Source organism: Phoxinus phoxinus, assembly GCF_949152265.1.
Source record: "Phoxinus phoxinus genome assembly, chromosome: 18".
Classification (NCBI taxonomy): domain Eukaryota; kingdom Metazoa; phylum Chordata; class Actinopteri; order Cypriniformes; family Leuciscidae; genus Phoxinus; species Phoxinus phoxinus.
In genome coordinates, this window is record NC_136893.1 from 1688292 (window position 1) to 1711251 (window position 22960).

Sequence of the window (22960 nt, forward strand, 5' to 3'; positions counted from 1 at the left end):
AGGGTGGACAGAATCATAACAGGGTGGACAGAATCATAACAGGATGGACAGAATCATAACAGAGTGGACAGAATCATAACAGAGTGGACAGAATCATAACAGAATGGACAGAATCATAACAGAGTGGAAAGAATAATAACATAGTGGACAGAATAATAACAGAGTGGACAGAATCATAACATAGTGGACAGAATCATAACATAGTGGACAGAATCATAACAGAGTGGACAGAATAATAACAGAGTGGACAGAATAATAAGAGTGGACAGAATCATAACAGAGTGGACAGAATCATAACAGGGTGGCCAAAATAATAACAGAGTGGACAGAATAATAACAGAGTGGACAGAATAATAACAGAGTGGACAGAATCATAAGAGTGGACAGAATAATAACAGAGTGGACAGAATCATAAGAGTGGACAGAATAATAACAGAGTGGACAGAATCATAACAGAGTGGACAGAATCATAACAAAGTGGACAGAATCATAAGAGTGGACAGAATAATAACAGAGTGGACAGAATAATAACAGGGTGGACAGAATAATAACAGGGTGGACAGAATAATAACAGGGTGGACAGGATAATAACAGGGTGGACAGAATAATAACAGGGTGGACAGAATAATAACAGGGTGGACAGGATAATAACAGGGTGGACAGAATAATAACAGAGTGGACAGAATAATAAAAGGGTGGACAGAATAATAACAGGGTGGACAGAATAATAACAGGGTGGACAGGATAATAAAAGGGTGGACAGAATAATAAACGGGTAGACAGAATAATAACAGGGTGGACAGGATAATAAAAGGGTGGACAGAATAATAACAGAGTGGACAGAATAATAACAGGGTGGACAGAATAATAAAAGGGTGGACAGAATAATAACAGGGTGGACAGGATAATAAAAGGGTGGACAGAATAATAAAACGGTAGACAGAATAATAACAGGGTGGACAGGATAATAAAAGGGTGGACAGAATAATAACAGAGTGGACAGAATAATAACAGGGTGGACAGAATAATAAAAGGGTGGACAGAATAATAACAGGGTGGACAGGATAATAAAAGGGTGGACAGAATAATAACAGAGTGGACAGAATAATAACAGGGTGGACAGAATAATAAAAGGGTGGACAGGATAATAAAAGGGTGGACAGAATAATAACAGAGTGGACAGAATAATAACAGGGTGGACAGAATAATAAAAGGGTGGACAGAATAATAACAGGGTGGACAGAATAATAACAGGGTGGACAGAATAATAACAGGGTGGACAGAATAATAACAGGGTGGACAGATTAATAACAGAGTGGACAGAGTCATAACAGAGTGGACAGAGTCATAACAGAGTGGACAGAGTCATAACAGAGTGGACAGAGTCATAACAGAGTGGACAGAATCATAACAGAGTGGACAGAATCATAACAGAGTGGACAGAATAATTACGGTGGACAGAATAATAACAGGGTGGACAGAATAATATAAGGGTGGACACAATCATAACAGGGTGGACAGAATAATTACGGTGGACCGAATAATAACATGGTGGACAGAATAATAACAGGGTGGACAGAATAATAACAAGGTGGACACAATAATAAGAGTGGACAGAATAACAGAGTGGACAAAATAATAAGAATAGACAAAATAATAACAGGGTGGACATAATAATAACAGATTAGACAGAATAATAACAGGGTGGAACTTTTATTGAGTTTCACTGTAACACAAATAGTAATAATCCAATGTTCACAAGTCAAATGGAATGTTTTTGTTTGCATGTTCCAAGAATCACAAAAATCTAATGTGACACGACATCTTACAGGCTTTAACACAGAATAATAAAAACTCCTCTCAAAGGGCTCATAAAGCAGACACATTCAGTGAAAACAAGTGCTTATACAATAGCTTATTTACAACAATATGTTTTACGCATTCCACTTCGCCTCGCGCACAGTCGTAAGCCACAACCACCCCAACGGGGACAGACGCTGGTGTACTAGAAAGTACTTTTTTTGCGGCCATGAAATAGCCTAATTACTTATTCGAAACAAGTACCTACTAAAGAGAGTATGCGATTCTGGATGCACCAATGCTGTTTTACGCCTACTATATATTAGGGAAGTATGCGATTTTGGATGCAGCCTATGATCCCTAAAAATGTTGTACAGTGGTACAGTTTGCTATAGTATCAGAAGATAAGTCCACTAGGTAGTGCACACACTGTTCTGATGACGAAAATTAGGTCACATAGTCAACAGACGGAGCGGAACGCAGACAAGTGAACTAATCGCTTTTTTTAATATCCATTGGTTTTTACATTTTAACACATGCGCATTTAGATTGAAATATAAATCTGTGAACAGTTTCGACTGAATAAATCTCGCTAAAAGCAACTTTACAGTCAGACTGATGTGTTTAAATGTACAAATACAACGTGATACCAATAAATGTATTAATAATCCATAACAAACACGAAAAACTCTTTCACTAGTCATACGTCACATCACAGAAGTAAAAATGTGATGTGATATTAGTGCATAAACAACCAACAGGGATCGCTCTGAGCAAACGTTCTTCCAGTAACGTTAATAGAACGTTCGTTCAAAGTTATTTGGTCTTTAATAATGTTCTTTAAATCGTTTGCACAGAGAACATTCAAACGTGACGTTACCAACAGAACGTTCCCTTAATCATCCTTCCCTCGCACTTTCTAACACACATCTTTCCCTCGCGGGTCAAAATGACCCGAAACCCTAAAGTTATTATAAATAAATAAAAAGTGTTCAGAAAGCTTATTTCATTTCATTTTGATCATATTTTATTTATTATTAATGCAAATTTTTTGGGGGAGATTTTTTGTTCTTTTTTATTTACCTTTAAATTACTAGATTTGATCAATAAATAATAATAAAAAAAATAGTAATTTAAGTACATTCCTCACATTCTTTCAACTTAAATTCAAAATAACTCACAATTTCATGCATAACCCTTTTAATTCAGCTCTAAATATCTCACATCGGGAGTATTTGCCGACCTCTTGTGGGAAAATAATAATAATGATGATATTTCATGACTCTAGATGGCCTTATAGGAGTAAATGAGCTGTTCCGCTGGGTCCTAAAGTCAGTTCTCCTCAGTGTGCATTCAGATACACATGTAGACATTATAAAATATTTTTTGGGTAAAGTTTTAGCATTTTTAGTTTGAATTTAGAGCATTTTTAGGTTTTTCTATGTGTACTGAAGCATTCCTCACATTATATTCATTCCTAAATGGGTTAAAATGACCCGTGAGGGAAGGATCCCAAAGTTTTTTGTGTATTCATGGTTCAAGTGCGACAAAAGTCCTAGACCACTCTGATGAACACTCAATAAAATAAAATAAAAATTATATATATATATAAAAAAAAAAGTTTCGTGTTAAAATGACCCGAGGGAAGAATGAGGGTAACGTTCGCATAACAAAGAAAAAACATTTCGAAAACATTCAGAAACAACTTGTGTTGTGTGTGTTTGGCTTCAGGGAATCTGAACAGATCTTTTGGTGACGCTCATATCTCAGTCGACTGGAGCACTTCTCCGCTGATCTCGGGCTCGCAGGGATTGCCGTTGCTCCGGCCGTTGAGTGAGTGTGTGTTGGACGAGCCGTGCTCGAGGCTGATGGTGACCCGGCTGGTCTCGGTGATGGAGGAGTTGGTGTGATAGTTACAGTGAGAGTCTGTGGTCACCAAACGCCTTCGCCTCCACTGACCGCGATACTGAGCGAACTTACGCCTGAGAGCCGACTGCACCTGCGGGACCGCACACACACACACAGATGCACACAGACAGACACACACACACACACACACACACACACACAGACACACACGCACGCACACACACACACACACACACACACACACACACACACACAGAGAGAGACGCACACAGACAGACACACACACACACACACACAATGAGAAAATATATGTTGAGTGAGTAGAAATAATGAGATACTAAGTCATAATTATGAGATGAAAAGTCGACAGTCATAATTTTGGTGAACTAAATAAAAAAAAATCAATTATGAGATTAAAAAAAGTCTAAATCATGACAAAAAGTCACAAAATTACAAAATCATGTCAAAAAGCAAAATAAAATAAAAATACAAAAAGTTGAAATTTAAAATCAAGAAAGTCATTAATTTTTACTGGTCTTATAACTTTGCCTTTTTAATCTCATCATTTGCTTTTTTTATCTCATAATTAAACATTTTAATCTAATAATTTTGACTGTATGCCATAATGTTGTCTTTTTAATCTAATAATTTAGATTTTTTAATCTCATTATTTCATTTTATTAATCTCATAATTAAATTTTATTAATCTCATAATTTGGATTTTTATATCATACTGTAATTTTCACTTTTTCATCTCACAATTATGAGTTATTATGTCATAATCTTGTCTTTTTTAATGTCCTAATTTAATTTTTTCTTCTTCTCATAATTAAAAAACAAAAATCTAATTTCGATTTAGTATGTCATAATTTTGACCATCTCATATTTTAAATATTTAAATCTCATAATGCCAACTTTTTAAAAATCTTAATTTACCTTTTTTCTTCATATTTTCAATCTCATAATTATGACTTAAAAGTAAATTTTTTATCTCATAATTTCATTTTTTCTTCTCATAATTAAACATTTTTAAATCTCATTTCGATTTTGTATGTCATAATTTGGCATTTTAATGTAATAATTTTTACTAATATTTTAAATATTACAATCTCATAATGTCAATTTTTTTATCTTACTTGCCTTTTTATCTCATATTTTCAATCTCATAATTATGACTTACTATGTCATCATTTTTCTTTTTAATGTCACAATTTTGACTTTTTAATCTCATATTTTTATTTGATTCTTATCAAATAATTACAAAGAAAAAGTTAAAAATCACAGTTGATATTGGGTTTATTGGTCATTACTGCACACTTTCTCTAATGCTGTTTGTTCATCGAGGTTATTGCATGCAGAACATTCACCCCATTTACATACTGAATACTTTCTTTTATAGTTCCCCAACCCTCAGGAGTTCATGTTCATCTAAAGTGCTTTAATAAAGAGTAACGAGGTTATTAATGAAGTTTAAACAGGGTCATACCTCTCCATTACAGAAGCAGAAGATCACGGCCACCAGGAAACCCTGCAGACACACACACACAGTTATTCATGTCCACTGAAACTTACACCATTACAAACACTTTAGCTACTTAAAACAAAATAAACCTTAACTAAAATTGACATTTCAAAAATTAAAGTTACTACCAAAATCAAAAATTGTCATTTCAAAAATTAAAGTTACTACCAAAATCAAAAATTGTGATTTCAAAAATTAAAGTTACTACCAAAATCTAAAATTGACATTTAAAAAATTAAAGTTACTATCAAAATCTAAAATTCTCATTTTTGTGCTAAACGAAAACCGAAATAAAAAAAATGATAAAACTATATGCAAAAATAATAAAAAAGACAAGTATAACACAGGGTTATAATGTTTGCTAAAACTAACAGCATTAGAAACATTTTAGCTACTTAAAACAAAATAAACCTTAACTAAAATTGACATTAAAAAAATTAAAGTTACTACCAAAAGCAACTTTTCTTATTTTTGTACTAAACACAAGAGATTCACAAGAGAAAAAGACATACATCAAAAAATAATAAAAATGACACAAAACACACAACAAAATGACTAAAAAAACGAACTATAAAACTATAAAAATACTTAAAAATAATAATCTCAATCTCAATTTATTTATAAAGCACAATAAAAACAATGTTGGTTCACCATTGTGCTGAAAAAAACCCCCAGAACATAAAACAATATGACAATAAGACACAAATACACAATTGATGTTTATGAAAAACCCATTTGAAACTCACGGTTATAAGCCTTCTCGAAGAGATAAAACCCATTACTATGAAACTAACAGAACACTGCTGTACACGTCTCAAATTTATCTGTTTAATAATAGACTTCAGACGGAATAAAAGGCCGTTTTGTGCTGCCGTGATATTAAAAACACACTCGAAGCGGCATTTCTTTAAATTAGTCACACTTTACAATAAGGTTCATTAGTTAACATTAATGTATTAACTAACATGAACTAACAATGAGCAATACATTAGTTACAGTATTTATTAATCTTTGTTAATATTAGTTCATAAAAATACAGCTGTTCATTGTTTGTTCATGTTAGTTTACAGAACATTAACTAATGTTAACAAATACAACCTTTGATTTTAATAACGTATTAGTAAATGATGAAATTGATATTAAATAAGATTAAAGGTACAATATGTTAGTTTTTTTTAATCAAAATCAAGATGCATTTACTAGATGAATAAAATGCTATAAGATATTAAGTCCTGTTTTCCGGGGGAATTCATCAAAATTAAGTGAGTTTTTTCTTAAAGGAACACTCCGACTTTTTGGGACTTTAGCCTATTCACCGTATCCCCCAGAGTTAGATAAGTCCACACATACCTTTTTCATCTCCGTGCGTGCTATAAGTCTGTTTGACGCACCCACCGCTAGCCTAGCTTAGCACAAAGACTGGATGTAAATGGTTGCAGCTAGCATACTAATCCAAATAAGTGACAAAATAATGCAAACATTTTCCTATTTACATGTTGTGATTTGTATAGTCACAGAGTGTACAAAAAACAAAGTCACATGAGACACAGACACATTTTAACCGTATAAATACTGGGAACTATATTCTCTGAAGGCGAAGCACTGCTACTTGGGCGGAGTGATAACCGCAGCACCTGAGACGCGCCGAGGTGAGGAGCAGAGAGTTCGTTCAGAGTTTGGGTAACGTTAACAGAGTCAGCAATTTATAAATAGTAAAAGCGTAGTTTACAATCATGGATTTTCGCTGTATTGTATAGAACTGTGACAATAAACAGGGGAGACCAGGTAATACCATGATGTTTCATAGAATTCCAACTAAAAACGCTGACCGGATGACCGGTTTGCTCGGTACATTTCACTGAGGACAACTATTTTCAAAAAATGGAATTTGCCACAAGGACCATGAAACGTGTGCTGAAGGATACGGCCATCCCATCGATATCACATACAGGACAAAGTGGAGCGGCTGCGGTAAGTGTTCCGTTATATTTTTTTAATGTTTAGCCTAACGTCACTGTAACAGTGCCATTAGCTAACTTAGATCTAATGTAACGTTAGTGACACTATTATATGAATAGGCTGGTAACTACTATTGCAGTTGTTTACGGGCTCCATGTATCCCCTGTAATGTTAGTATTGTTGCCTCGAACGCGCTCTGTCGTCCCAGTAACACTTGAGCGGAGCTAGAGGTCACGTAGTCACGTTGGTTTTGTTGACAGAAGAAACAACGGGGCGCGTCTCAGGTGCTGCGGTTATCACTCCGCCCAAGTAGCAGTGCTTCGCCTTCAGAGAATATAGTTCCCAGTATTTATACGGTTAAAATATGTCTGTGTCTCATGTGACTTTGTTTTTTGCACACTCTGTGACTATACAAATCACAACATGTAAATAGGAAAATGTTTGCGTTATTTTGTCACTTATTTGGATTAGTATGCTAGCTGGAGCCATTCACATCCAGTCTTTGTGCTAAGCTAGGCTAGCGGTGGGTGTGTCAAACAGACTTATAGCACGCACGGAGATGAAAAAGGTATGTATGGACTTATCTAACTCTGGGGGATAAGGGGAATAGGCTAAAGTCCCAAAAAGTCGGAGTGTTCCTTTAAAACAAGCAAAATTATCTGCTAATAGGGTCTTAATTCAAACAGAAACAACATTATTTTTCTGACCCCATTGGCAGATCATTTTGCTCACTTAATTTTGATGAATTCCCCCAGAAAACAGGACATAATATCTTATGTAATTTGACTCATCTAGTAAATGCATCTTGATTTAAGCAATGTTTGATATTTGAACTGGAAACAAGACAAAAAACTGAGTAAGAAAAGCATTTTGTGCAGTGTGTAGGTATACGTCACCTGGAAATGCACGAAGATGTTCATGAAGAGTTCGTAGACGGCCAGAGAGAAGCGTCCGCTGGGCTGCAGTGGCACCACTATGAACTGCGCTCCCAGTAGCGGGACCAGTATGATGGTGGCGCGCACCGCTTTCATGTACACACTGCTCTCCGTCTGGTGTGTGACCCGCAGTTTGGTGATCAACACCCGCATGATGTTCAGCAGGAAGAACAGGTTCACCTGAGAGATTTCATTTATTTAATATTTTGTATTTTTAGGGGATTTTACGGTACTGAATTATATTAACACTGTATTTATAATCCATTTATTCAGTTTTTGAGCATAGACCTGAAAATTTAATTTCCAACTTAATCTGTGGTAAATCTTGAACTCTAGAGCGACAGACTGAAGTTTGATCTCTTGTTAAAGAAGACACTTGCAGATTATTGCTGAAGTGAAAAAGTTTTAAAAAGTGAAGTAAAAAAAATTTTTTTTACAGAATTTTACGTTTATTGTTTTGAAAAATGTGCAAAAATAAGATTTAAAATTTTTATATGACATATTTTCAAAAACACGTTTTACTCTAAAACTGAGAAAATCAAAGCCATAAATCTAAACAAGTCGTGCTATAAAACCTTTACCACGTTTCGTACCATTCTGATAAAGTAAACAAAAGTAAAAGTTTTCGGTCAAAAATGACCGAAGAGCACCAGAGGGAAACATCAAGATATATTTCCTAGAAAAGCCAAACGACTTCAGATATTAGGTCTTGTTTACTGAGGAATGTATCAAAATGAAGAGAGTTTATGCTTAAAACAAGAAGAAATATCTGCCAGTGGGGTCAGAAACATCAAAGGAGTTTTAATTGTAGGAGAAAATAGTTTATTTTAAGTTTTTTTTTTTCATCTTCCAGGTTTAAAATCTTCATCGAGTCGAAGTCACAAGATGTGATGTTTTCTCAAGATGGTTTAAATATTTTAAAATAAAACAAAATATTTTATAAAATTAGCTAAAACTCAAGATGTAAGCTGATGTCATATTTCTTATTTGAATTAATGTCATATTTACTTAAAGGGGTCGTGAATTTAGAAATCAAATTTGACATAAGAGGTCATTCTACTAGAAATACATTATCTAATGGAACCTTTTCAATTTATAATTAAATTTATACTGTTAATTGAAACTGCTGTCATAGTACATTGATGACTCATCAGTGCCTCATGATTATTCATGAGATTGCGTGTCCTTATCCTATAAGAAGACGCCTCACTTAATTATTCATTAATTAATTATTCAGCATTGCTGAGTATTTTCTCCTTAAAACTGCAGTGAACCAAAGACAGTCTCAAAAACACGGTTTGAAATCGCTGGTGTTTCTGACGTCACACACTACCTTGTAACCAATCAGATCAACCCTGTGCCGGAAGCAGCAGCTCATTTGCATTTAAAGGGACAAACACAAAAACAATACGTTTTTGCTCACCGTCAAAAAGACAACTTTAACATGCTATATAAAAATATCTGTGGGGTATTTTGAGCTAAAACTTCACATACCAACTCTGGGGACATCAGAGACTTATCTTACATCTTGTGAGAAGAGTTATCCCCCCCCCCCCACACACACACATAATTATTTTCTTGTTTTAGGCGTAAACTTGATGAATTTTTCAGATATCAAGACTTAAAATCTTAAGTAGATTGCTTCCCAGGTAAATGTATCTTGATTTAAGAAAGTTTCGATATTTGTACTGGAAAAGCAGACAGAAACGCTGAGGAAGAGGAGATGATGTTGATGAAGCTCACCAGCAGTGTGACGTATATCGGGCCGTGTGTGATGTACAGCAGGTTTGTGTTCATGACCCAACACCTGTCCAACACACAATGTCACTGCGATTAAACATTTAAAGGGTTAGTTTGCCCAAAAATGTAAATTCTGTCATCAAGCACTCATCCTCAAGTTGTTCTTAACCTGTATGAATGTCTTTCTTCTGTAGAAGATATTTATTTTGAAGAGTGTTGGTAACCAAATATTAGCATAATAAATAATAAGGAACATCTAACATTTATGGGGGCTCGTCCGGGATACAATCAATTTGATTCCCTTACAGATATACATTTAATGTGTGTGTGTGTGTGTGTGTGTGTGTGTGTGTGTGTGTGTGTATCTTTATGCTGGTGAATTTTAAGTGTTAAATCTCAGGTTTACCTGTCATCGAGGAAGAGCAGACGTGCCACAGCGTACATGACAGCCGGGATCACTGGGAAACCTGTAGGAATAACGCTTTCTTTAAACGAGTCGTTTGTCGAACGTCGTCCTCTAGATTTATAATGTTATATTTGCATTGAGAAAATCTACAGTCATCATTGTGTGATCAATCTTTCATTTCTTGCACAATAGATCATGATGAAAACAAAAGCTGGAAGTTATTTAACAAAGTCTAGATAACAATATATTCATTAATTATTATTCTGTGAACAATAAGTGAATCGAATCAATGAATGAATGATTCAATGACTTACTCATTTAGACATTTACCGCCACTGGAAGTTTTAGTTTAACATTTAAAAAAATGTGACATTAAAAAAAAATATTTGGGGGTATAGTTTGCCCAAAATTTGTTATTCTGTTTATTTACATTTACTCACTCTCGTGTCATCTCGAACCTGTATGACTTTCTGTCTTTTGCGGAACATAAAATAAAATATTTTGAGGAATGTTAGAAACCAAACAGTTTTGATCTAAATACCAATTCAGATGCAGCTTATGAAAAAAATCATGGCCGTTGTAGCCTAAAGGTTTATGTGTAATATATTCTACGTTAAAACAATTCAAATATTTCTTTCTATGGCTATTTGATGCTTTTATGATTTAAAGGGGCACTGTGTAATATTTAAGAGGATCTGTTGACAGAAATGCAATATCATATACATAACTATGTTTTCAGTGGTGTGTAAAGACCTTACATAATGAACCGTTATGTGTTTATGAGATTAGAATGAGTGTTTTCTATCTACACACACCGCGGGTCCGCTTACATCGACATGTTTCTACGGTGGCCCTGAACGGACAAACGTGTTTCGTCACTATGTTGTTCCTTGTGATAAGAAGCGAGCTAAAGTCAGCGAATAAAACACTGACACAATGATGAACAAGTGACAATAATATTCGCTATAACATCGTTTTACTGAATAATTAAGTAAATATAATTTCTTAATTAATCTTTGTAAAGAAACCTCATTGCTTAACTGGCTACTCTCTGCTGTCTCAGACGACGACATCACTTCCTGTCGGCAACTGTACTTCTGTTGGGTGCAATTCACAACCTCACCACTAGATGCTGCTATAACTTACACACTGCACCTTTAACACAATAATATTATATAATTATAAAATATAATTTCAACTGTTAAATAAACAGTTGTTGTGCTGTTTAAACAAAATTGTTGTGCGATTAATTAGATTAATTTACTGGCACATCATGTAATTAATTAGATTAATTCGCTTGACAACCCTAATATATATATATATGTTTATATATATATATATATATATATATATATATATATATATATATATATATATATATATATATCACGATTACTGTCCTTTGTGTGTTCTGTGTCTAGGACTTTTATTATGAAATGCATCTCCTTTTTACACAAGGGACGAACACAGGACAGGTGAGGGTGATTAATCACTATGGGAACAAACAAAGGCAAACAGGAACAAACTACAGAAAGTGAATAGAGAATCAGAAATTATACTTCAAAATAAAAGTCCTAGAACACACAACACACAAAACATAGGGGAATTCGTGACAAATGTATATACACACACACACACACACACAGGTCAAAGATGTATAGATGTTGATTTGTAGAGGGCGATCCAGGCTCGTGTTCAGTACGTACCCCAGCCGAGGACGTAGTACCAGCCCAGCTGCTGCTCGCCCACAAACACGGCCACGATGACGAGCGTGTGCAGGTAGATGCCCTCACACAACATCCAGAAGAAATTGGAGCATGAGGTGTAGTGAATGAGACTCGCCAGGATCTTACAGCCTATCTGAAACTGAACACACACACACATAAAATGGCAACGGATCCCTAAATGTGCCAATACCCTTGTAAGAGGCACTTTCCTAAAAAATACATCTATCTATCTATCTATCTATCTATCTATCTATCTATCTATCTATCTATCTATCTATCTATCTATCTATCTATCTATCTATCTATCTATCCATCTATCCATCTATCCATCTATCCATCTATCTATCTATCTATCTATCTATCTATCTATCTATCTATCCATCTATCTGTCATGCGGCGAAGTCAGAGACGAGGGAGAGATGGATCCGAACACAGAGGATTTAATAAAGTTCAATCAAAATACAAATAACTCCAAACTACCAAAAAATATGCAAGAAAACAGAACTGAGCACACCAACTTAACATCTATAGAAAGACAACACCAGACGAAGAACACAGGAAACACTGGGGTTTAAATACACAAGATAACAAGGAACAGGTGAGGGTAATGAGTTGCCATGGAGAATAAGGAGACTAACTGGAAACAAACAAGACTATGGGAACAAACATGGCAGCAATGGAAACAAATAAAAGAGAAACTAATCAAAGGAAGTCAAACAGCAGGAACAAAAATACACTTCAAAATAAGAGTCCTTAAACAAGACACGGGAAACGAGACAGGAATTGTAACACTAAGTCTTGTAACATATTTTTTTTTATATTTATATATGCGACCCTGAACCACAACATAATCTGAAAGCTGAATAAATAATCTTTCCATTGATGTGTGGTTTGTTATGATAGGACAATATTTGGTCGAGACACTATTATTTAAAATCTGGAATCTGAGGAGCAAAAAAATTTAAACATTGAGAAAATCTCCTTTAAAGTTGTGCATTTATGTTCACGATTGTGCTGCATTCACTCACAAAAATACATGTTTTATATATTTACGGTAGGACATTTACTAAATATCTTCATGGAACATGATCTTAAAGGAGAACTCCGGTCAATTTTAACATTGAGCTCAATTTTTAGTAAATTTGGAGTGCTGTCAATACAGAAAACAACGACAAAAATCGGTGTTGCCTACACTGTGTTATCCTATTTTTAAAATTTGCACCCTATTGACTTGAATGGGGCAAGTTTTAAACCTGCTTTTATCCTCTTAACATCTTTGATGTGTCATACAAGTGCCCAGCCATGTTGAATGATTCCTTAAGAGTGAACACGAGTGAATCTGACTGCAGGAGATGTGATAGATATGAATAAAAATGATGTTAATTCAGCCAGCGCACAGACCTGTATTTAGTTCCTGTTTTCGGTGGAAGTCCAAAGTAGTCGATTGTCGAGTTCACGCGCGTGATCATAGTAACTAAACCTATGCGCGTGAACTCGACAATCGACTACTTTGGACTTCGACCGAAAACAGGAACTAAATACAGGTCTGTGCGCTGGCTGATATAACATCATTTTTATTCATATCTTTCACATCTACTGCAGTCAGATTCACTCGTGTTCACTCTGAAGGAATCACTTAACATGGCTGGGCACTTGTAATGACACATCAAGGATGATAAGACTAAGAACTGGTTAAGTTTAAAACTTGCCCCATTCAAGTCAATAGGGTGTACATTTTAAAAATAGGATAACACGGTGTAGGCAACACCGATTTTTGTCGTTGTTCTCTGTATTAACAGCACTCCAAATTTACTAAAAATTGAGCTCAATGTTAAAATTGACCGGAGTTCTCCTTTAATATCCTCATGATTTTTGGCATAAAAGAAAAATGGATAATTTTGACCCATACAGTGTATAGTTGCTATTGCCACAGATATACCCGTGCGGCTCCAGACTGGGTTTGGGATCCAGGGTCTCATATATTACATAACTGAACAAATTATTATTAAACCATTGAAATGATTATAAAATATGAACTAGGCAGTTTTTAAATTAAAATTTGTATTAATATTTTAAAGTGCACACATTAACTTTGATAGCCTAAATTGCATTTGTAATGTTTTTCCTCTGAAATTATTATAAAACATTGTATTAATATTGAATGACCCTAAAAGTTACATTAAATCAAAATATGAGGGAAATATTTTAGATAAGAAAGGAGAACACTAAACTTGGTTAAGGTTTATATGACAAAAATATAATGCAAACAAAAACAAAAAAACAACAGAAAAAAGCTCACATTGACTACATAATCAATAAACATAATCAGTTATTAATATTTCGATGGTTCTCCTGTTTGGCATATAATTTCTTTGTATGACAGCCTGGCCAAATATTATGTTGCACAATTTGGCATGTTTTATTGCGTTATTATCACAAATAAAACACTCAACTCCAAGCACAACTACACAATATACACAATATTACAAAATCTAAAATACACTTTAATAATATATGGATAAAGGGTGAAGATGTAAATTTTCCTAGACCGGACATTACTTTTAGCCACTATTGTATATATAAATATATATATATATTAATATATATAGTATTTTAAGTGCACACTAACTTTAACTAAATCCATTTTGAAAACCCGTTTCACAGTAAAATTGAAGTGACAAGTGACAGTAAAAAAAGAGCAACAATCAAGTTCAGTTCATAACACTCATATGAATACTGTCATATACTGTACATATACTGTATGTGGACTTACAGAGTCTGTTCCGGTCTGCTGTTCGCCGATGACGAAGTAGAACCAGCCGATGATGGCGAAGGAGTTCAGGATGAAGGATGTGAACATGTTTTTATGAAGAGTGATACGCTGACAGCTCAAACACCTGCACACACACACACACACAAGCAAAGAGTGATACGCTGACAGCTCAAACACCTGCACACACACACACAAGCAAAGAGTGATACGCTGACAGCTCAAACACCTGCACACACACACACACACACACCAAGCAAAGAGTGATACGCTGACAGCTCAAACACCTGCACACACACACACACACACACCAAGCAAAGAGTGATACACTGACAGCTCAAACACCTGCACACACACACACACACACACCAAGCACTTGTTCCTTATACAGTAGGTGAGGTATAAAGCCGTTTTAAACATACAGAAAGGGGTCATGACATGTTTTCTTTTTATTTAGCCTATTTAAATATGTTCCTTGATTTTCACTTATAGTGTTAATAACATTTTATGCACAAAAAAACCTAATATATGCAGAAAAATGCTATTTTACGAACTTCATACTGTCTGAAATGATCAGTTTTTAATGCGCGGCTCCTTTAAGGCGTGTCAGTAAACGCCCACTGTTATGATTGGCTAACGTCACTGCATAGGAAACCGTATCACTTGCTATTAAAAACATGATCCATGTACAGACGAGGCATTATGAATGATGTCCTGAGGGTTTGTGATGCAGATTCTGTCAGATTAATACAGTCTCTGCTTCATCTGTCAACAGAAGTTTCTCTGTGAACTCTCCATTACACTGAGTCTCAGTCAAACGCTCCGAACAAACATATAATCCTGCGACGCGATCCGGGACGCCATTAAAATAAACCCTCCGCTTGTTTCTGACGCTGGGATCTTCTGAAGTCTCTACAGAAACTCAGACCAGCGGTTTAAACTGGACAAACACTCTTTCATTTCAGAGACTGAACGCCAGTGGGCGGAGCCTATGGGTTGTATGGGCGGAGCCTATGAGTTATGTGGGCGGGGTCTATGAGTTATGTGGGGGGCCTATGAGTTATGTGGGGGGTCTATGAGTTATGTGGGGGGTCTATGAGTTATGTGGGCGGAGCCTATGAGTTATGTGGACGGGGTCTATGAGTTATGTGGGGGGCCTATGAGTTATGTGGGGGGTCTATGAGTTATGTGGGCGGAGCCTATGAGTTATGTGGGGGGTCTATGAGTTATGTGGGCGGAGCCTATGAGTTATGTGGGGGGTCTATGAGTTATGTGGGCGGAGCCTATGAGTTATGTGGACGGGGTCTATGAGTTATGTGGGGGGCCTATGAGTTATGTGGGGGGTCTATGAGTTATGTGGGGGGTCTATGAGTTATGTGGGCGGAGCCTATGAGTTATGTGGGCGGAGCCTATGAGTTATGTGGACGGGGTCTATGAGTTATGTGGGGGGCCTATGAGTTATGTGGGCGGGGTCTATGAGTTATGTGGGGGGCCTATGAGTTATGTGGACGGGGTCTATGAGTTATGTGGGGGGCCTATGAGTTATGTGGGGGGCCTATGAGTTATGTGGGCGGAGCCTATGAGTTATGTGGACGGGGTCTATGAGTTATGTGGGGGGCCTATGAGTTATGTGGGCGGGGTCTATGAGTTATGTGGGGGGTCTATGAGTTATGTGGGGGGCCTATGAGTTATGTGGGGGGTCTATGAGTTATGTGGACGGGGTCTATGAGTTATGTGGGGGGCCTATGAGTTATGTGGGGGGCCTATGAGTTATGTGGGGGGTCTATATGAGTTATGTGGGGGGGTCTATGAGTTATGTGGGGGGTCTATATGAGTTATGTGGGGGGCCTATGAGTTATGTGGGGGGTCTATATGAGTTATGTGGGGGGGTCTATGAGTTATGTGGGGGGTCTATGAGTTATGTGGGGGGCCTATGAGTTATGTGGGCGGGGTCTATGAGTTATGTGGGGGGTCTATGAGTTATGTGGGCGGAGCCTATGAGTTATGTGGGGGGTCTATGAGTTATGTGGGGGGCCTATGAGTTATGTGGGGGGCCTATGAGTTATGTGGGGGGTCTATGAGTTATGTGGACGGGGTCTATGAGTTATGTGGGGGGCCTATGAGTTATGTGGGGGGTCTATGAGTTATGTGGGGGGGCCTATGAGTTATGTGGGGGGCCTATGAGTTATGTGGGGGGCCTATGAGTTATGTGGGGGGTCTATATGAGTTATGTGGGGGGGTCTATGAGTTATGTGGGGGGTCTATATGAGTTATGTGGGGGGCCTATGAGTTATGTGGGGGGCCTATGAGTTATGTGGGGGGTCTATGAGTTATGTGGACGGGGTCTATGAGTTATGTGGGGGGTCTATATGAGTTATGTGGGGGGTCTATGAGTTATGTGGGGGGCCTATGAGTTATGTGGGGGGTCTATGAGTTATGTGGGGGGTCTATGAGTTATGTGGACGGGGTCTATGAGTTATGTGGGGGGCCTATGAGTTATGTGGGGGGTCTATATGAGTTATGTGGGGGGTCTATGAGTTATGTGGGGGGCCTATGAGTTATGTGGGGGGTCTATGAGTTATGTGGACGGGGTCTATGAGTTATGTGGGGGGTCTATGAGTTATGTGGGGGGCCTATGAGTTATGTGGGGGGTCTATGAGTTATGTGGACGGGGTCTATGAGTTATGTGGGGGGTCTATATGAGTTATGTGGGGGGTCTATGAGTTATGTGGGGGGCCTATGAGTTATGTGGGGGGTCTATGAGTTATGTGGGGGGTCTATGAGTTATGTGGACGGGGTCTATGAGTTATGTGGGGGGCCTATGAGTTATGTGGGGGGCCTATGAGTTATGTGGGGGGCCTATGAGTTATGTGGGGGGCCTATGAGTTATGTGGGGGGTCTATATGAGTTATGTGGGGGGTCTATGAGTTATGTGGGCGGAGCCTATGAGTTATGTGGACGGGGTCTATGAGTTATGTGGGGGGCCTATGAGTTATGTGGGCGGAGCCTGTGAGTTATGTGGGCGGAGCCTATGTGATATGTGGGCGGAGTCTATGAGTTATGTGGGCGGGTCTATGAGTTATGTGGGCGGGGACTATGAATGCAGTGGGCGGAGCCTATGAGTTATGTGGATGGAGCCTATGGTGCGATGACGTGTAACTATTGGTCGATGTCTTGCTCTGGAGGCGGGCATATGCAAATGTATGATGTCACAGATCCCGGAATCTCAAAACGACCTGTTTTTGGAGATTGATTAAACAAATGCTTTGTTTATAATGAGGACGTTTTAATCTCTGAAACTTGCAGGATGTTTTAACGCTACAAAGATCTTTTATATGTCATATGACATTCAAAAGTAACATTCCAATAATGTTTGAAAAATGATGAAATGCAATGTTCCCTTAATGTTCGTATAACCAAGAAAAACTTTTTTGGCACATTTTAAACCTGGACGTTCAGAGTAATAACGTCTTGGGAACATTAACAAAATGTTCGTAGAGTATATTTTTGCAAGCTGGGAATTTAGTCTTGTTTGTGTTTGTTGTTCTAACGTACTTGAAGTAGGAGAAGATGCATATGGAAATGATGAGCGATATGATGGAGAGGACGTTTCCCACGATAGCCAGATAGTAACACACAAGCGTAAGCTGCAGGACAAACCAGACACACAGCTGTTATTAGACAGACAGGATTATGAAATAATGATTTAATATTTCAACTGAAGCTTAACCTTGAGCTTCTGCTTCGTGTAAGCGGAGCACTGAGTGTAATTGGACCAGAGTCGGTTGCTTTCTGGGTGACGAAACCAATGCCCGTCTGAGTCACACACTTTGGTCACTATTTCTGAATGAACAAAAGGTGAAATGTGAAAATACATCACGAGTTACTTAATCAAATTAGTCTTTTAAAGTAATGCATTGCTTTTAAATTTACAAGAAAATATCTGAATTTCTTCTTCAGTAATTAAGTAAAGGAAGTTACTTTGACTGACAGCTCTCCGGTCCCCATGTTGAATACATCTGCATTTCCTTCAGCCGGAGGTTTATTCACTTTACTTTTAGTGTGAAAGGAACTTTACATTTGCAAGAAAATTGAACTTTTTTTAATTTAAAAAAATAGAAAAAAGTTTAAAAAGTTTTTAAGTTACTAAGTAATGCAAACTAGTAACTTTTTCTTGGAGAAACGCAATATTGTAATGCATTACTTTTCCCAAAGCAACTTTTCCCAACACAATAATTTCCATTACAATCAAAATAACTTTATTTTTGGAATTAAAACTGCCGTGAAAAGCATTTGAAATCTTTTTAATTACAATATAATTAGTTTTGCTCTCAATTAAAAAGACAAGAAAGAAACTCCATATCAGCGAAGTAAAAAAAATAAATAAATCTTATTGTGCCACTTAAATTCGAGCCGCAGTTTTGACAAATTGTCAAATTTATATTAAAAAATCTCCCAAAAGTTTTTTTTTTTTAATTCTAAATTAAATTTTTACAGATTTAAATTACAAAAAAAATAACTAAATTAAAATTTCAGATTTTAAACATGGACTTTTGGAACCCAGCATTATTGCATTATGAAAAGTAAAGACATTTATAATGTTGCAAAAGATTCTATTTCAAATAAATTCTGTTTCTATTCATGAAAGAATCTTGAAAATCATAATGTATCATGGATTTCACCAAAATATGAACTGTTTTTAACACTGATAATGATTCTTGAGCATCAGATCATCATATTACATTGATTTCTGGAGGATCATGTGACACTGAAGACTGGAGTAATGATGATAAATGCAGCTTTGATCACAGGAATTACACTTTATATTCACATAGAAATTTTTACATTCTAATAATATTTCATAATTTTTTTCTGTATTTTTTATCAAATAAACGCAGCCTCGGTGAGCACAAGAGACTTAAAAAAACTGTAAAAAAAATCTTACAGACCACAAACTTTTGAACTGTAATGTAAAATGTATTTGTGTGATAAAGAGTCTCTTCTGCTTGTAATGTGATGATTGAATGTAAGCTTGTAAAACTTACAGTTATTAATGCCTTTCTGTTAATGTTCAACAAATATATGAATTAAAATAAAATAAATAAAGATTTTTTGCATTATTGTGAGTGAAAATCCGTCACCATCTCACCAGATGGTTCAAAATCGGGGAAGTAGGAGGGGCACTGCTGGAAGGCGGTGCCGGGGGCGGAGTCTCCCCAACAGAGCCACCCGTCCCATGTGCGGTTGCAGTACGGGCCTGCAGGGGGCGACACACACATACATACACTTTACACAACAACAGACATTCATATGAGACCCTGGACCACAAAACCAGTCACATGGGTCAATTTTATGAAATTGAGATGTATAGATCATCTGAAAGCTGAATAAATAATCTCTCCACTGATGTGTGGTTTGTTAGGATAGGACAATATTTGGTCGAGACACAACTATTGAAAATCTGGAATCTGAGGAGCAAAAAAATGTAAACATTGAGAAAATCTCCTTTAAAGTTGTGCATTTATGTTCACGATTGTGCTGCATTCACTCACAAAAATACATGTTTTATATATTTACGGTAGGACATTTACTAAATATCTTCATGGAACATGATCTTAATATCCTCATGATTTTTGGCATAAAAGAAAAATGGATCATTTTGACCCATACAGTGTATAGTTGCTATTGCCACAGATATACCCGTGTGACTCCAGACTGGTGTTAGTGGTCGAGGGTCACACACACACACACACACACACACACACACACAGATATACCCGTGCGGCTCCAGACTGGGTTTGTGATCCAGGGTCATTTAGAGCTACAAGCCAGTTCCATTTATTCATGTTCATTAAGCCTTCATCAACTTCCCTCGATAAGATCAAATTAATACATTATCATTTCGACTGAGCTTTAATACCACATGTATTAATGTAGTATTTGACTGTGAAATGAATCTAGAATGATCTCAGTGCTTGTTAGATGTTGCTATTTAAGATTTGCATGGCTTCTTCATCTTTAGTTCTTCAGAAAATGTTAATGATTAATATTGATCTGCCATGCTCACCTTTTATACTGATTCCTTAAAGTCTCCCTGTAGTCAATCATTTTATCCATTAAAACTCATCTTTGAATACCAAAATTTCATATATAAACGTGTTTTCCTTCTTCATGTCTTAAAATATCTTGAATGTAACTCGACACCCTTGCCTCATTTAGTATGCGCGGTTCTATGAATATGCAAATGAGCCCCGCCTCCACTCACTCACTCAGAGATCCACTGGTGGACGATCACACGTTGATCTGATTGGTTACAAGGTAGTGTGTGACGTCAGAAACACCAGCGATTTCAAACCGTGTTTTTGAGACTGTCTTTGGTTCACTGCAGTTTTAAGCAGAAAATACTCAGCAATGCTGTCCACTTATGAACTTACACATGGTGTGTGTTAACTCCTTAAGTGTCACCGGCCCACCGGTGGGCCCAAATTCATTATATATTTAAAATAGTAATATCCTATACTAAACCTAAACTAATATTGACAAACTATATATCATTTGAAAGCTTACAATCTCTAGTTTTCATATTTGGTGACTGATTTTCAAAATAAATTACAGAGGAGCTGTAATTTATCAATTTGCAACAATAATATTTTCATACTCCTAAGGTGTTCAGTCCTTTATTTTGAAATAGTGATGAATATGAAAAATTATGAAAAAAATGGTAGAAACCTCAGTTTGTTTTCATGCCAAGAGTTCAAAAGATAGCATTTGTTCAATTATTTTAGAAAAAAAGGTCTGAAAATGTTTTAGAAATTAAGAAAAAACACATATGGAAATGGAGGCGCCCTTATATGGGCAGTAATGTCAACTAGTGAAAAAGTGTGGTACTGCGCCCAAACAAAATCTTACTGAAAGCTCATTTTTTGAGATATCAACCTAAAATTTAAAACACAACTTGTTCAGATTTTTGGCTTTGATTTTTGTGCAGTTTTAGAGTCACCAGGGTTTTGAAAAAATATATTTTATATAAAATATGAATAATTAAATTTTTTATTTTTATATTTTCCTAAACTCAAACTTCTATAACTTTTTTTCTGTTACACTTTCTTAATTTATTTAACTTTATTGAAAATCTGCTAATTTTCTTCTTTAAAACAAGACCAATCTTACATCCATATTCCAAAGCATTCTTGAGTTACAAGCATTTAAGTTCGGAAAGTGCATTTTCATGTATATTCAAAAAAAGGGGCGTGACACTTAAAGGGTTAAAGCAGATTAATAACACCACATACACACATAAACAACATTAAAAGCTGGATTTTCACCACAGGGGGACTTTAATTCTATCCATTTTAACTTGGATAACTTTAAATTATTTAGCAAATTGTCTTTTATGACCGTCCTTGATTTATGACGTGTGTCGGATCGACGCTCACCTGGATCTCGTCGCGGAGGCTCGTACATTATTTTGAGGTAACACTCAAACTGTGCGGAGAGGATCTGCTCACGGGTCACGCTCAGATCCGCTGGGGATTCTGGGATATCGTTCATCTCGTCTACTGACATCCTCGCTGCCACGAGCACATCCTCACACTGACACACCTGTGCTCGTATAAACAGGAATATCAGACATAATATCACATTAAACAGGAATAAGCTTCTCTCTAGTGTATTTATAGCTAACTAATGAACTCTGAACATCAGATAACTCTCCTGAGGTAAATGTGACGTTATATCGTTATCAAGTTGTTTTATTGACGTCAATCAGTTGAAACGATAATTGATGGATTACATGACATGATCATTTCAGGAAGTTGTTCTGAATCTTTCAACATTCCTTCTGATGTACATTCATGTTTATTTGCTGCGGTAACTTGTAGTAAAAACGATTTTGTGCGTCCCTTTAAATGCAAATGAGCTGATGCTCCCCGCCCCCTTTCAAGAAGAAGGCGGAGCTTCAAAAGCATGTGCATATTCATGAAAAACTCTTCAAATGGGCGGAGCATACGTGCATATTCATAAAAAACTCTTCCAATGGGCGGAGCATACGTGCATATTCATTAAAAACTCTTCCAATTGGCAGAGCATACGTGCATATTCATGAAAAACTCTCCCAATGGGCGGAGCATACGTGCATATTCATGAAAAACTCGTCCAATGGGCGGAGCATACGTGCATATTCATAAAAAACTCGTCCAATGGGCGGAGCATACGTGCATATTCATGAAAAAC

The 22960-nt window shown here is 36.6% G+C and overlaps 1 protein-coding gene across 2 annotated transcripts in view; it reads right to left on the reverse strand.

The window, feature by feature from the left end:
* Positions 1 to 1672: 1672 nt before the first annotated feature.
* The window catches only part of calcrl2 (calcitonin receptor-like 2), a 28563-nt gene continuing 7275 nt past the window's right edge, over positions 1673 to 22960 (reverse strand). For both annotated transcript variants that reach the window (XM_079589551.1, XM_079589552.1), the window contains exons 3-13: positions 22165 to 22330; positions 19878 to 19985; positions 18459 to 18571; positions 18284 to 18375; positions 14732 to 14855; positions 11938 to 12097; positions 10232 to 10292; positions 9829 to 9892; positions 8047 to 8265; positions 5156 to 5197; positions 1673 to 3799 (exon numbers count right to left, since the gene is read on the reverse strand). In XM_079589551.1, the coding sequence (XP_079445677.1) occupies positions 3560 to 3799; positions 5156 to 5197; positions 8047 to 8265; positions 9829 to 9892; positions 10232 to 10292; positions 11938 to 12097; positions 14732 to 14855; positions 18284 to 18375; positions 18459 to 18571; positions 19878 to 19985; positions 22165 to 22330 (1389 nt within the window). In that variant the 3' untranslated portion in view covers positions 1673 to 3559. The remainder of the gene's footprint in view (positions 3800 to 5155; positions 5198 to 8046; positions 8266 to 9828; positions 9893 to 10231; positions 10293 to 11937; positions 12098 to 14731; positions 14856 to 18283; positions 18376 to 18458; positions 18572 to 19877; positions 19986 to 22164; positions 22331 to 22960) is intronic.